Source organism: Pseudopipra pipra, chromosome 16 (assembly GCF_036250125.1).
Source record: "Pseudopipra pipra isolate bDixPip1 chromosome 16, bDixPip1.hap1, whole genome shotgun sequence".
NCBI classification, from domain to species: Eukaryota; Metazoa; Chordata; class Aves; order Passeriformes; family Pipridae; genus Pseudopipra; species Pseudopipra pipra.
In genome coordinates, this window is record NC_087564.1 from 12,663,433 (window position 1) to 12,678,899 (window position 15,467).

The 15,467-nt window shown below is 38.7% G+C and overlaps 1 protein-coding gene across 3 annotated transcripts in view; it reads left to right on the forward strand.

Annotated features, from left to right (window-relative positions):
- Positions 1-15,467, forward strand: part of SDK1 (sidekick cell adhesion molecule 1) — a 395,504-nt gene that overhangs the window by 104,248 nt on the left and 275,789 nt on the right. For all 3 annotated transcript variants that reach the window (XM_064673195.1, XM_064673194.1, XM_064673196.1), the window contains exons 3-5: positions 5,184-5,343; positions 10,626-10,732; positions 14,742-14,889. In XM_064673195.1, coding sequence (XP_064529265.1) covers positions 5,184-5,343; positions 10,626-10,732; positions 14,742-14,889 — 415 coding nt within the window. The remainder of the gene's footprint in view (positions 1-5,183; positions 5,344-10,625; positions 10,733-14,741; positions 14,890-15,467) is intronic.

Sequence of the window (15,467 nt, forward strand, 5' to 3'; positions counted from 1 at the left end):
GAGTGACGTGCATCATGCTTTGACGAGGGATTAGTAAGCTAAAATCAACAGAGGTGTGTTACTTAATAAACCATTTGTGTTTTTGTTTGGGTTTGAAAAACGTGTCCCAGTTTTCAGTATCGTACCTGTTGAGTGAACTGAGTGATGGAAAGGCAGCTGCTCACATGGTATCTTTTAGTGATTGAGCTGTATTTGCCCTGAATTGCTGGTTTATGTGCAGGTTAATCTACTTTAATAGTCAATATTGGCTCACCTAAAAATGACTTAAAAGTAGAGGTACATAACCAAGACAAACAGCAGTGGCAGTGGGCCCTGGGCACTCACTGTGTTTTCTTCCTCTGAGTGTTCAGGACCATGGGAACTGATTTTCTCAGGATGTGAACCCGTGATTTGGCCTGTAACTGTTGGTATCCAACATCTCTGGAGAAAAAAAATGCTGAGGTTTTAAGAGGGTAGTTGCAGTGGGTTTTACTGATGAAGGGGATGTGGTTCTTCTCTGGAGTACAGTAACTTTCCTGTTCTCCGTAGGATAGAGGTTCTCAAGATCAAACTGTATCTTTAATTAAAATATATTAATTCCTGAGGGATAGGACCACGTGACTGCTTTCATGATCTTGTAATACCTTGTAGTCACTGAAAGATCTGTTTAATCTGACTTTGCTTTATGTATTTTACAAATGTAGGCGCTTACAGGGCTGAGAATCATTAGCCAAGCCTTGTAATTTGTTTCTTGGAGGGTATATTTGAGGTGCCTGAGTTGGTGCTCTCCTCATTTTCTGAAGTCACGTTCACTCACACCATCCTTATGAGATTTGGCTTCCCTTGGTTATCTAATGAGTATCTTGGAAGTTTTGTTGTCATTCCATTCAGTACAAAGCTGTACAGTCAGTGGGCCTTTTCCTCTTTCCTCTATTTGTAAGTTTGTGTCTGAACATGATTTTCAGGGAGGATGGAATACGAGGGAGCTTTCAGCTGTTCTGTGCTGCATCTCGTCTGCCAGGGCTGAGGACAAGCCCAAAGCAGGTGACAATTGCAGACAGCACCATTTTGTATTGAACTGCCAGCATGAATCCAAGCAAAAGTGTCTGTGCATTGTTGAATTAAGTCTTGAAACTGTATTTTGAGATAAAATCCATCTAAGCTTTGCATGTACTGAAGAAACTGGACGGGCTGCCCTGGCAGTATAATGAGACTCTTGCAGTTCAGTGATACACAAAAGCAAGGAAGACATGTTGTGGAGCAAATTTCCAGATAATTTTGGCTGTATTCAATGCTGTTTTTTCTTGAAATTTACAGAAAAATAAACTGCATCATCCTTTTTAAGGATACAGGTCAGGATGCTGGCGAGTTTGGTAAGCAGCCTTAATGAAAATTAATTATTGGAGCTGTGTGTGCACATGTGCCAACAGATTGGCACCTTATCCCTTTACTCCTTCCTGCAACCCAGAGAATTTTTTAATTACTATTACATTTATTTTTAAATCAGCATTGCTGAAGAGCCAGAAGAGGCTGGAAGTATTAACACATGTAGCATTTAGAAAAAGCAACTGTATATAGCATGAATGCTTGCCTGTTTGTTTTTTTTTTTTTTTTGTAGGTAGAAAAGTATCCTAGCTAGGAATATTCATTGCAGTATTTTGTTATATTTGCTTCTAGTACTCAGATAGGCTTTTTGTTAGTATTTTACTGCATTCTTAAAGAGGGTAACAACAGAGATGCTTTCCTGGCTTCTCAAATGTTGGTTGGCCAAGGTTGGCCTTGTGGTGAGCCCTTGCTGTCATTAATTCCTGAGTGCAGGTATCTCACCCCTATTAACTGACCCCCTGTACCTTCCATCCCTCAGCCAGTTATTTCTCTCCTACAGTTTCCTTTCTGAGGTGGCTTCTGTTTTTCCTGCCAAATTTCCTGTTTCCCTGCGATGCTCTATAACAACCAAACTTGTCCTTACAGGTCCAATTTAAAATTTTGCTTTTCATTCCAGCCTAAAGATGTAAATAAAGCTCAAGGGTGCAGCAGTGGTGTGATGGTGAGCCTGAGGTGTGAGCTGCAGAAATGCCCAAGTCATCAAAGCCTCTGCATGGAGTCTTTGCTCCCTATTTTATTTTCATTTTTGCTTTCAGTGAATATTTAGTGAGCTCTGATTACATAATTGAATTTGATAAACTGATGATATGTGATTGATGAGAAAGTCAGGAATAAAAGATTAGAAGATAAAATTACTTCAAGGGTTTAAGTAAATCTTCCAGAGAGCCAGGGTAATTTATAAAGCATGCTATACTCTTTATAAAAATAGTCCCCTAGGTCTGTTAAATTTTAGCTTATAACAGAACTGGATTGAGTTTGGAGAATCATTTTCATGTAACACCAGCTTGATTGTGATGCTTTAAATAGGAGATGGCTCTGAGTGGGCTGCAGTATCACTGGGTTTGGAATATTTGAGTAGGAAATGTAGGGCTCAGTGACAGACCTGTGGGCAGCAGTCTTTGTCTTCCAAATAAATCGTTTTTTTTTCTTGGAAAGCCCTAAGTTAGAAGGAGTCAGTGGATAATTCAGAGTGAAGTAATGAAGGAGGTTATGCTGCTGAGTCTGTAAATCACTGAAAACCAGGATCAACAAATGACTCAGGCAGGAGTTTATAGAGCAGACACCAGTTTCACTGTAATCTCCTTCAGTGAGTCAACTTTCTTCAGGGAGGAATAGTTTAGGAAGCTCATTCCATGAGCAGGTAAATGTTGTTCTCAGGGGACTTGGCACTAATGATTTCCATGTACCAGTTGGTCTCTCTTACAAACCCTTCCCCTGAACACCAGCATTGCTCCCAGCTGCTGCCTTTCCATCTCCAGAGGAAGCCTGACACCTTTAATCTTTTAAGGGTAGAATGTCTGTCTTGGAGCTCTCTTGTGAGACTCCCCAAAATATCTGTGAAGCCTTTGACAAGGCTTAACATTTTCTCACTTGTTTAGAAATAGCTTTACAAAAATTTGCTCTTCGCTCTGGGTAAAATAACTGCATTTCACATGAACATCTTCTGGCTCCAGCTTAAATTTTAATTTATAATGTTTAAGATATTGGTTGATTTTACTGGTTAGGAGAAAATGAGAGTTGAGATAAGATGACTCCACAATAATTGCAGTCATTAAAACAAGAAGCTTTGCACAATATATTCTCAGTCATGTAATAGAGTGAAGAAGTGTAAAAACTATCCTTGGCTTGCCTGGGAATATCTGAGAGTTTGGAACTGTTCCGATTTTCTCATATGTTGAATTTTTGTATCTTCCTGTATGGCCAATTTAAAGAAGATATTGCTGATCTGCACTCGTCATATATCAGTTTGTTTGAAAAACAGGTTCTTTAAAGTGCTACAAATCAGAAAAGCCCCTTCCCTCAAATGCAGTTTTTAATTCAGTTTGCAAGAACAGATTTTGCGTGATAGTTTCTAAGTATTGCTTTAGGATTATATGTGCCTTTTTTTTTTTTCCTGCCTAAATGGCTGTGTTTCTTAAGCTAAGTTCTAAAAACTTAGGATGCAGTTTGTCAATACAAATCACCAGACGTGTGGGGAGCTGCTGTTTGATTTATGGCCAATTGCAGGAGATATTTTGGCGACAGTCAGCCTGGGGCTCCCTGACCACGCTCAGCTGGAGTCCAGCTGCTGCCCTGGGACATTCTCTGTGCTTCCATGTGCTCTGTGAAGTAATAAAAATTCCCTGATAAGAGGCCAAGTGAAAGATAAGGGCTTAGAGAAGTTGACATCACCAGGCTGGGCTGCAAACCCAGAACACCAGAGCCCTTGGAAAACCACCAACAGCCCTTGCCCTGAGCTCTTCTTGCCCAGTCCATGTGCTTGGTGCCCTGTGCCCATCACCTGTTAAAGATTACAGGCTGTGACCTGTGGAGTCAAGAATTTCAGCCAGCCTTGAATAGTACATGAGGTCATTTCCCTATAAACTGTAAAAAAAAAAACAACTTGAAGTCTTTAAATAGCAAGTATAAAAATGCCTGAGCTTATCTAAAATAAATTTTAAATGAAAGGTTAGCAGTTTAGCTGAACCATTACTTGCACTGGGACAACATTTGTATATCTTGGGGTTTTTTGGTATTTTATGTATAAAGTACACACCCTGCACTCTTAAAAGCAGATTTCAGTATCATCTGGCTATTAAATATTATTCATATTTTGGATTAAATCTCTGACTTTGAATGTAACTCGTGAGTTTTATATATAGACATAAACTCCCTGGAATGGTATAAGGCAGGTTGGATGGAGCTCTGAGCAACCTGGGCTAGTGGAAGGTGTCCCTGTCCATGGCAGGGAGTGGAACTGGATGATCTTTAAGATCCCTTCCAACCCAGGCCATTCTATTATTCGATGTTAATTTTGCTTCAGAAGGTATTTGTACACTTCTAAGATTAAGCCTTTAGTTACAAGTAGAAGTTTGACACATGAAGTGTGAAAAACTTCATTTTCCAGAGGTGATTGGGGTGGATCTCCAGCAGATGTGGACTCAGAATAAATCTGTGTTTGAGCAGAGATTTGGCAATTTACCCATCAAGGATTTTGCTGCTTTGGAGTATTTTGAGTATCTGTGATACACAAGAGTTTGAGACTACATGTGACCCTTGCATATTACTGAAGAACCCTAATTCAAAATCTGTTAGTGGCTTCAGGTAATATAATTTAACACATTTTGGTTGGCAAGAATGTTGGAAAATACGTTAAACTTGTGATTTTGTGAGGTGTTTTTTTTCTAACTTCTTTTCCCTATCAAAACTCTTTATTTACCCTGAGACTTCTCCTGCTGTGATAATCATTTCTATCCAAGATTACTCTTCTGGTTTCTATTCAAGAAATGAAAAAAAAAAGCTTCGAGTGGATTTAATCCTCACGGGGGGGGGGGGAGCCAATAGGGCTGATCACTGCCTGCCACAGCAGACTGCTGGAATTCTCATGGGGTAAACAGTAAACATGGACAAAAGCTTGTCTGAGTGGGCAAGGACTAAGGTTATAAAGATCTTGTGGATTCTGCCTCTGAAATAAAGCTTAGTTATGATGAAGCCTGAACGTAATTGTGTTGTTTCTTGTTTCATGATGTCCATTTTGAAAAGAAATGAGCTAAATATCGGTGGTGTATCCCCTATTTTCTTCAGTAGCCTCCAAACCCATTTTTCCCTTTGTGTTTCAGATGATGTTGCACCCTACTTCAAGACAGAACCGGGCCTGCCCCAGATACACCTGGAAGGGAACCGACTGGTCCTGACGTGCCTTGCCGAAGGCAGCTGGCCCTTGGAATTCAAGTGGTTACACAACGACAGTGAAATCACCTCCTACTCCAGTGAATATAAGTAAATAATCTATATAATCACCTTCTCTAAGTGTAATTGCCAAAAAAAAAAAACAACCACCCCAAACAAATGCCACTCCCCAATTCCTCAGTACCTCGAGGAGCTTTGTAGAGACAGACACATGGCCACTGGTTTTTTTATCATGAAAGAAGACTGGGTTTAGTAAACAGGTGAGATCTCTGAGAGAATCTCCTTTGCTAAGAGTGTTTAACGCTTCAAAACATAGGTCTTAACACAGAATTTTTGAGTACCAAAAATGCTTTTTGCTGGAGATGCAACCTTACCTGTATTTGTATAAATAGGAGACATAATTCCTCAGCTAAATGTTCTGCAGGATGTGACTCCTCCTGGAAGGGAGCTGAGCTCAGTGGGACTGTTCTTTGCAATCAGATCCAGAAGAATGTGGTCTGCCTTAAATTCCACACAAACCTTTCTGTTTCACTGCTAAGAATGCCAAAATTAAGCTGATAGTTTAACAGACTGTTCTTTAATGATTATGCACTTTGCCCCCGGGACCTCCCCGACTCCCTCCCCATCCCACAGACTTCCCATCAAACAAGAGAAAAACCATGAAGTGCCTTATCAGGGCTACATTTGTGCTGATAGGTAGCACATGACTGGCCAAGTATCAAAGTGTCAAACAGCCAATTTTGTCTGCTTTTCTTTAATGTGGGAGTATTGACTGGGTCTTCTCTGTGCGGTTGGCAGTTTTCATAACTTTAGAGAATTTAACGTTTATGGAGCTTACTTGCTGCTCTCAGATTTTGTAGAAATTACCTGGTGAATTCAGAAGTTATGAGGGATGGATTTGTGCCAAACAGAGCCCTGGTATAACACCTGCACCTTTAGCAAACCAAGCTAAATACTGCATTTTTGGGATTACATGAGTTTAGGCAGAGAAAACTTGGGCTTCATCACTATAGATAGAAATTGCAGTAAAATTCAGTATAAAAATGCAGGTTATGATATGAAGTTATATATTGGTCCACCAGGTAGTCCATAATTACTTACCTTAAATATTTCCAAAATTGTAAGCTAACATTAGATCTATTTTTGATATTATTTACATTTACCGAGCAAAGAGGAAAAAAGTCTCTTAAAAGACTTTTTTAAACTTTTGGGGGTGATTTAGAACATTTAGCATAAAGTATTTACCAAATGCTTCCAACCACACTTATATGTGAAGTTACCTGGAAGTGCAAGACTTTTGATTTAGATGAGCCCACCTAGTCCTGTTTTCAAGCCTTGAGATGCCCTGCTACCTCAAAATGAGCCACATGAACATATAGGGGAGATTTGTGAACACTTAGTAGAAAATAAAAAGAATCTCTAATAGCTCAACAAATCACAGAATGTTTGAGCATCACTTTGTGTAAACGCCACTTGTTTTGATCAACAACAGCAGAGTCAGTTGTAGTTGCTCAGCAGAAGGAGCTGAAAACAGCTTTTAATGCATAAGGTGCTGAGAAAAGTGGGATAAAAAATGGTGTGGGAGGACAAACAACATGAACATGGAATCAACAACAAGCAAAGGTTAGAACTCAAGCCTTGTAGATGTGCTCGTCACTGGGAGACTGACATTTCATGATATTAGGAGAAACCTGAATAAGAACGTGTGACATTTTGAAATAAGATCAGAATGCCATGGTATTTCTTAACCAAGTGGGCACCCTAATACAAAATGAGAATTTTACTGTATATTGCAGTGTGAGTTAGGATCTTGGAACACCTTTGCCAAGCTCTGTTTACACACACCTGCAATCAGTCCTTTGTTTCTCATCATTGCATTTAATTTAGTCTAGGGAATGTCAGATCATGATTCAAGCTATGTTTAATAATTCTGCATTTTTTTATATTGTTTTTAGTTCTATTTCTAATTAAAACATCTGATGCAGAGGTGATTTAGAAGATAGGCAACTACTGGTTTATAGTAATAAAACATTGATAGAAAATACTAATTTAGAAGTTGAAGCCCTGCTGCTATTACTACACCACAGTCAGACATAAACCAAACAGGATTTTGGTTATATAGAAATGGAAAGCTTTAAGCTTCCACAAAAAGATTATATGGCATAGGTGCCTAAGGATGAATGAAAGCAAGGAAAAGATATGCTTAGACATAAAAATTCCAGTTGCAGAATTTAAACTTTGACCCCATAATAGTTTGCTCTGCAGTTCTCATGGGTAAATAGTCTGTTTAAATGCACGAATCTTCCTGAGTAAGTGACTTCTGCTGCAATTTGAATCGTCAGTCAAAGAGTTTTGGTAATTGATATTACTTAGTGAGCCTCAGTTAAAGTAATGTCTATATTGTAACAGGCTGAAAATATATTATTATAACACCCCAAGTGAGTAAAGAACTAATTGGAGTCTTTGCATTTTGACCTTGGTGACCCTGAATGAACAGCTTTTCTTTGTCTAACGAAGCTGATTATGTGCAAAGCCTGGCTCTTACAGTGACTGTGCATACACTGGGCTGGATTAAGAATTTATAAAACAACCTTATAAATTCTTTGTGATCTGAGATACACATAATGGAAACAAATCAGTGCTGCTGACTGCAGTGGTTATTCTGCTTATGTCTAGAAGTTAAGAGGCTTTAAAGTTCAGGCAGTGACCTTTTTCCTTTTTGGTTCCTCCCCCACCTTGTTTTCTTTTGAATTGAGTTTGGGACTAGGTGTGTCTCCCATATTTGCTTTTGTGGCCTGAAATTTATATGAATTTAAGAAACTAAGATTAGGTCTCAGCAGCCATATAATATTTCAAATTACTTTAAAGAATCTGATTATTCTGTTTGTGTTTTTAACATCGGACACATTTTAATTTTATTCTGGATAAAAAAAGCGAGACCACTTGATGCATAAGTCCCTTGTTAGAAAGTTTGAATAGATAATAAGTTACATGACTATCCAATAAAATACATTTGCTTTTAATTCTGTGTTCATAATTATGGTTGTTAAATCCTGTAGCCTATAGGTTCGCTTTTAACTCTCGGAGCATTTGAAATTCAAATGAGGGTTTCAATTTTAAATTAGGGAGGAAATATAAGTGTTAGTGCATTTCTCCTTGGGTGTCTGATAGCACTCCATCCTCAAACTGACTCCTGGCAGTGTGGTGATGGAGCATGTTCCGCTCTGCAAGGCTTCCCTCGGAGCTCCCTTTCCGCTTGTCGCTTTACATCTTTCCACAGAAACTTTCCAAGCACCAGTTTCTGGTTGGCTGTTCCACTCAAAATGAAGAAACTGTCGACTCTGACTTTCTAAAGTCCTTGCAGAGATCCCCAGAAACCTTAAGTAGCCTCCTGGCACCTGTACAATGGGAAGATCTTCTTGCAAGTTGAGAGCGTAGACAAAAATAAAGCAAAATTATGTCTTGTCACTGGAGGAAATTGTATTAACTTTTGATATAAATTCATTGTGGGGAAGAAAGTCTTGTTTTGAATTTAGAAAGCACTATTTATATCCCTTCTTGAAGATGAGAAAATAAGCAGAAAGGGGAAAGCATAGCACAAAAAAGCAGTATTATGACTGTTGGGTCAATAAAAAAAGTATATTTTAAAAAATAAGACACGTGAGGTGCATAAAGACTGTTTAAAATTGTAAACACAGAATCAAATTCCATTAATATTTATCTCTTGCCCAGGTTTGTAATTTTTAAGTTAGTCTCAAATAGTATATCCATATGTCCCATCTCTTTTTTTTTTTCACTTTTGTTATTAAGTTCTTCTAATTTTGCTTCCCTTACCTGCACATCATACTCAGTAGGTCCACTGAGGATCCAGCTGCTCAGTAGGTTGGGGCTCCCTTGGAATTTCCAAGGTAGATGGCATTTTCACTGTAAATTTTTAAAAGATTTTCATTTCTTCAGGCAACATGTTAAGAATGTTTCCTGCTGAAACATTAATAAGTCAGAAAAGAAAACCAAAGTAGGACACTTCTGATCTAATTGATTTGTTTTGTCCTGGTGGCAGCAAAACTAACTCTGCATTACTGCTTTAGTACAGATGAAAAAAGAAGCCTTTAATTTTGGCTTTATTTAATAGAAAAGCCAATGCACTAAATGTTGGCCGAGTAGGATGCTGAACCTTTATGAGAGGAAAAAAACCTGCTAAGCTATAAACTGTCTGGTAAAATGAATTGTACAAATTAATTTTCAGTATTTACTTTCCAGAATATTAAATTTATTTTTTTAATAACTATGTTTTACAACAATCAGCTGCCCGGCAGAGAAGGAAATGATTCTGATTGCTGCGTTTGCTGTCACTTTGCTGCCAGGGTCTCCCAGGAATCCCTAAAATTTGTCCATGGTGCTGGACTCTCTTTTAATTCCCCGTATTTGGTTGTATGACCTATTTCCTATAGTGTATGTATTGCACCATGCAGTGATTAGAGCCTGCATTTATCACACCAGATTCTTCTGCCTCCTTTCTTTTTCTGGTGTCTGATCCTGCTCAGATATTAAGCTCTGTGTGTGGGTGTGTGCAGTGTATCTGAGTATAAGAAGAGATGTTTTCTTTTAGTGGATTTAAATTCTGAAGATTAAAATTCAGCAGTTTTCTTTTTCCTTATCTTTCATAAAGACTTTCATTAATCCTACCATAATATCTCCTGAAGGTGACTGGGGGAATATGTGCTTTTGATTAATGTTTGTTTAATGCAGGATTATCTCTATTATTCATGTGTTTTAGTCCCATTAAAACTGTGCCTATCAGCTCATTTTCATGTTGAGTAATCAGATGTAGCTGAAGGAGGAAGGTGAGCATTAGTGGACTAAGTGTCTGTTTAAGCACAGTGAAGGGCAGAACAAACACAACATACAGCACATGGTGTCATTTCCAGAATTCCTCTGAATTACAGTGGAATAATCACATTTTTTTCATTGGACAGCTTTGATGTTCCTTGCAAGTCTTCCTAATACCTACATTTAGTTTGCAATCTTCTTGTGCCTCCTCTGAACAAATTACCAGGCTGCTTTCACCAGCCTGAGGAATGAAGGTGGAGAAAACTAAGGAAAAAATTTAAGTCTATATTTCAAGAGAATTTTTGGATATACTTGGTATTTGTCTCATCCAGAACTTCAGACTGAAAGATATTTCATGCATTTTGTTCTGTTTGTTTTTTGTTGTTTTTTTTTTTTTTTAAATCTGTGTATGACAGACAATATTGTAATCAAAGACCAGAGATGATACAAGAATGCTGCTTATCAGAAAAAATACGATAAGCGTTTAAGGCAACGTGTAAAACAGGCAGAAGTGCACTATAATTCTGCATTTTGTCTTGCAGGTACATCATCCCAGATCTGCAGAGGTCTGATGCTGGATTTTATCAGTGCATTGTACGGAACAGGATGGGGGCCCTGCTGCAGAGGAGATCTGAAGTCCAAGTGGCATGTACGTTGGAATGGGAGTTCTTCTGTCCCTGATTCTTTCTGTGGGGAGAGAAACAACATACCAGTAACACTTGTTAGCCTGAAAAGTCATTAGATAACGTATTTAACAAGTTTTCAAATTATTGCATCACAAGAAGTTTCATACTCTGGGGTGTCTCTGGGAAGCAGCTCAAAGTGGTGCAACATGAAGTCTTTAGAACAAGCTTTGAGGGGTTCAGAGCCATCAGAAGAGATCATTTGGAGGCAGCTGTACATGAGAAAACTATTTTACCTTTCCCTGAATACACAGGGATTAAGCAAGGCCATACAGCACAAAACTATCAGTCAAAACACCACCACCAAAGAAGCCCAGAGGACAGCAGCAGATACCTGAGAGAACGATGTGGTGGAGATAACGCCAGGCAGCTTTCAGATCATAATCCCTGTGATACAAAATCAGCAGTTTCACAACAATACTTTAAAAGTCTGTTCTCAACACCTTCCTGAAGCAAACCCTCCAGTGTTTGCACCACTGCAGTTTCGACTGTGCAGAATTTTTGCAATCCAGCTGCCATTAGGAAAGGTTTAGTTGGTTTTCTCAGGAGTTAGTGCCAGGGAACATGACATAAGAAATGATCACATACTCTTAATTTGCTATTTTTCAGTTAACATGTAGGAAATATAATCCAAATGACATCTTTGGAATTAGCAATAAAATTAGGCCTTATTCTTTTTTTTCTCGTAGTAAAAGCATAAAAAACATTCAAACTAGATAGATTTGCATACTGTGCCTAAGAAGTGGTAAATGGATCAGATTTCTTCTCCTCAGGGTCAGTAACTGGAAATTCAGTTGCAGTAAATGTCACTTGATAAGTGGAATTTAGAGAAATTGAATTATTTATTAGAAACCCAATTTGAAGGAACTGATTCAAGTTAATCAGTATGTCAATGAGGGAAATTACATGGAATTTCCTGTGTTTTAAAATAAAACCAGCTGCAAATGGTATTATGTAAGTTTTGGTATCATATTCATCAGTTTACTGAATCACAGTAGATTATGTTACTATATCAGTAATACCAGTAATTTGATGTTTGATCTCCCTATTGTTTCAGAGCTGCTGGGAGCTAAAGTAAAAATAAACTGCTGCTAAACTGGGGGTTTCCTTCCCTGACTTCTACCAACCCTTATGCCCCTACTGTGCAGTGACCTTATGCTCACCCTGATGTGTGTCAGACCCTTGCAAGTACTTTTCCAAATATTCTTCTTCGGTTTTAGTGAATTCTGTCAGGTCACAGAGGATCTACTGAAAGCTGGTGTGAGTGAACATAATTCTGAGCGAGGTGTGGGGTGAGGAGCAAGGTTAGCAGGGGAAGGTGAGGGTGAGATGCTCCTCATTGTGCAGCACTGAGCCATTAGAGGAGCCTGGATGCCTCTGGAGTTGCATCTCCAGGTGTGTTTTCAGGGGACAAAGGCTTTGGCAGCAGCACCAGAGAAAAATGTACCCATTTCCTCCTCCATCCCACTGATCATTCCCGCTCTTGCACTGCAGTGTAGCACACGATCCCTTTGGGCCCAGCAGGAAAACTTGTTTGTGCAGCTGTGGACTGGGAAACTTCTCCAAAATTTGGAAAAAAAAGTAACAATTATTTTGTCAGGTTGTTAAAGCAGTTCTTTCCCCCCTCCTCCCCGTCCAGTTCCCTACCCAGCTGCACAAGCAGTGGTACTGACAGAGCGGAGGGAGCGATTCCCGAGGAAGTACTTGTGGGAACAGTGAGAAGGACACAACAGGAATACTTTACCTTGATGCTGCTGCTGAAGAATCCTGTCTCCTGAAAAGACAGTTTTATTCCCCTCTGAATGAGGGTAAGATTTGCAGTGAAGTGTTTTGTTTCTCCAGGCTGGTCTGTGTGTGTGGTTGGTTGTTCTGAAGAGAGAAAGAAATGCAATTGTTTGCTTTTCTTCAGTTTAAGTTCCCCCCTCCCCATTTAATTTGTAGTTCTGCGTTGCTGAACAAGGCTAAAAAGCTCTCTCTTAAGACTCTCTGTCAGAATTTATTTGTTTATTTTTATTGATAAAAACACTGAGACAAAGCAAACCAGATCTTATATGGCTTGGAAGACCTTTGGTCTTGAGCCTATAGTGACTTATATGGCTTCTATAGTGAAATTGCCAGTCAGATTTGCACTTTATTCCTGCAGATGAAAGTGTCCCACAAGTTTTAAATATCCTCTTCCTCCTTCACCCAGGGTAGCTACTGATACCATGTGATTGTTTTCTCTGTTTTAACATTCTTGATCTAAATTGAATGAAGCTGTGTGGATGTAATGAAGTTCCTGGTATTTTGTCATACATTAATTTTTGGTTATTCTTGAAAACATATCAGAAAGCAACATTCCAGGAGACTCCTAAAATCGTCTTGTGCATTCATCAAGACTTACAGGGAGTTGTATTTTAGACATTTTACTCCTAAGGATTCACTGGAAACGATATATTTTTGCCAGTGGATAGAGGATGCTTCCCAATACACTTCAGCTCAAGATCTCAAGTGAAAAATTGAAAGGTATAATTATAATGTGCACCGAGAAAGATCTGAGGTGTTTTCCATGTCCCAGATATCTGAAGTAGCAGGGAACTTGTTCAATAATTTAAAAAGTATTCTCAACACATGCTAACATATTGCTTAGCTGAATGGGAACAGATATTTGAGAGAAAACTGCTGAGTAAATCTTAATTACAGAATGGGCTTTAAAACTCTTGGATTGTGAAAACTGAAATAATCATATGACAGTGAAGTTAATTAGATCCACCTACGCGGTTTGAAACTTCTTTTCAAGTAGCTGATCTGATTACAGTTGTGAGGAATATGGAGCAACAGAGGAAGTACAATGCTGATTATCTCTGAATAAATAACTTGAAAATCACAAAGATGATTAAAGCTTCTTTAAAATACCATGTGTTTTTAATTTCTGCTCTTGTTCTGTCTCTTCTCATCTCCTGCCATTCACAGACCTGACAGCAAGTCTTCTCTTTCTTAAGTCCTTTACATCCCTCTCTGCTGCACAGAACTTGGAGAGAACCCTGTGGTCCTTAAAAAAAAAAAAAAAAAAAGGGAATTCACTGACAGAAGGCAGAATAGTTCTGTGTGTGTGTGTGTCTGTTCCTTAGTTTAAATCAAATTAAAATGCATAGAAGTTCTTTGGAGGGTGAAGAAGTAAGAGCCTACAGCATGTTTATTTTAATGGCTAAGAGTGAGATACAAGAGGCAAAAGAAAAACAAGAAGAAAACATTCTCTGAATTTTTTCAGGGACTCCCCAGATATGTGAGCTTACCTGTGAAATAAAGCCTTCAGAGGCAGAGGTTCAGCAATGGTAGATTCCTTTCTTCCATTAAAATTTTTGTTAAAAGCTGCTCTCTGAGACCAGGGATGCTTTTGTAAATGCTGGAGATCCACAGGCAACTACTGAAATCATAGTGTAGTGCCAGAACTGACAGCTCCCAACATGACTGTGGCCTTGTTATTTTGGAATCCATCTGGATGTAGTGGCTCACTTGCATAGGTCTGACTATCCATTGCCTTGACTACAATGATAGAGCTGCTTGTCTGTTTGGGTAGCAATGGATTAAAAAAAAAAAAGGATGACCAAAAAATTGATAAATTCATATACACCACGAGCATTCCTTTGCATTGCAGGATCTTATCTAAAAAAAGCCCCAACAATCCAAACCAAACAAACCTCCATTAAAATGTCACTTCCAGTTAAAACCACTCAGTTATTGCCACAGAGCACCGGGGCCATTCAGGACTGCTGATGGATGCTCCAGCAGCACTTGGGTTTCCTTCATGCCTTATGTTCATCTGACTGTGTATAAATCAACATCAGAACTGTCCCATGATCTCTTGTGTCCTGTTGACTAATTACAGCAGTGCCAGTGGCTGCTGGAAACACGGTTATTACTCTGTCCTCTGAAAAGAAATGGGGGGAGAGACAAGAACTTCCAGGACTCTGAGCATCATTTTTAAATTTGCAGACATGGGGAATTTCATGGACACGGACCAGAGAAAAACAGTGACTGAAGGACAAGCTGCAGTTCTGAACTTCCCACGCATCCTGAGCCATCCAAGCCCCCAAGTGACGTGGTTTAGAGACGGGCACAAGATTATCCCAAGCAGCAGAATGTAAGTTGATTTAAAGCTCAAAATGCACCCACCCTAAAATATGATTAATTGTATTTGATAACACAGCTTACATTCTAAGTACACTAATTAAGGTTTAAAGAGAATAAAGTAGCCTCGTTCATACTGAGTTGGAGATAAATTACTATTTTAAGACCATCTCTGAACTTCTGAAGCAGTTTGACAAAATAATTCATGTGGTTTTAATGGTCCTGGTGCAGCATAAGGGGCTGGATATGCAGAATGTCTGCGCTTCCTTCACGCTATTCATTTTCAGGATACATTTTGGAAAAGGAAATGCTCATCTCTCAATTACGTTTACTTGAGTGGACTAACTTAATGAATACTGAGATTTTTGGTTTTTAATCTATGAATCCATGGGGATTTTTTTTTACAGATTTATGCTTAGTTCTGTTTTCCTCACTATAAAATTCTAAATATTGTTTATTTTTTTTGGTTTTTTTAGCCTACGATGACAATTGTAGTTCTTCTTGACTAATTAGCAGCTCACCCACTAATGACACAGTACTTGCACTTTGATTAGATATTATCTCAAGGTGTGCTCATTTATCCTTTCCTGA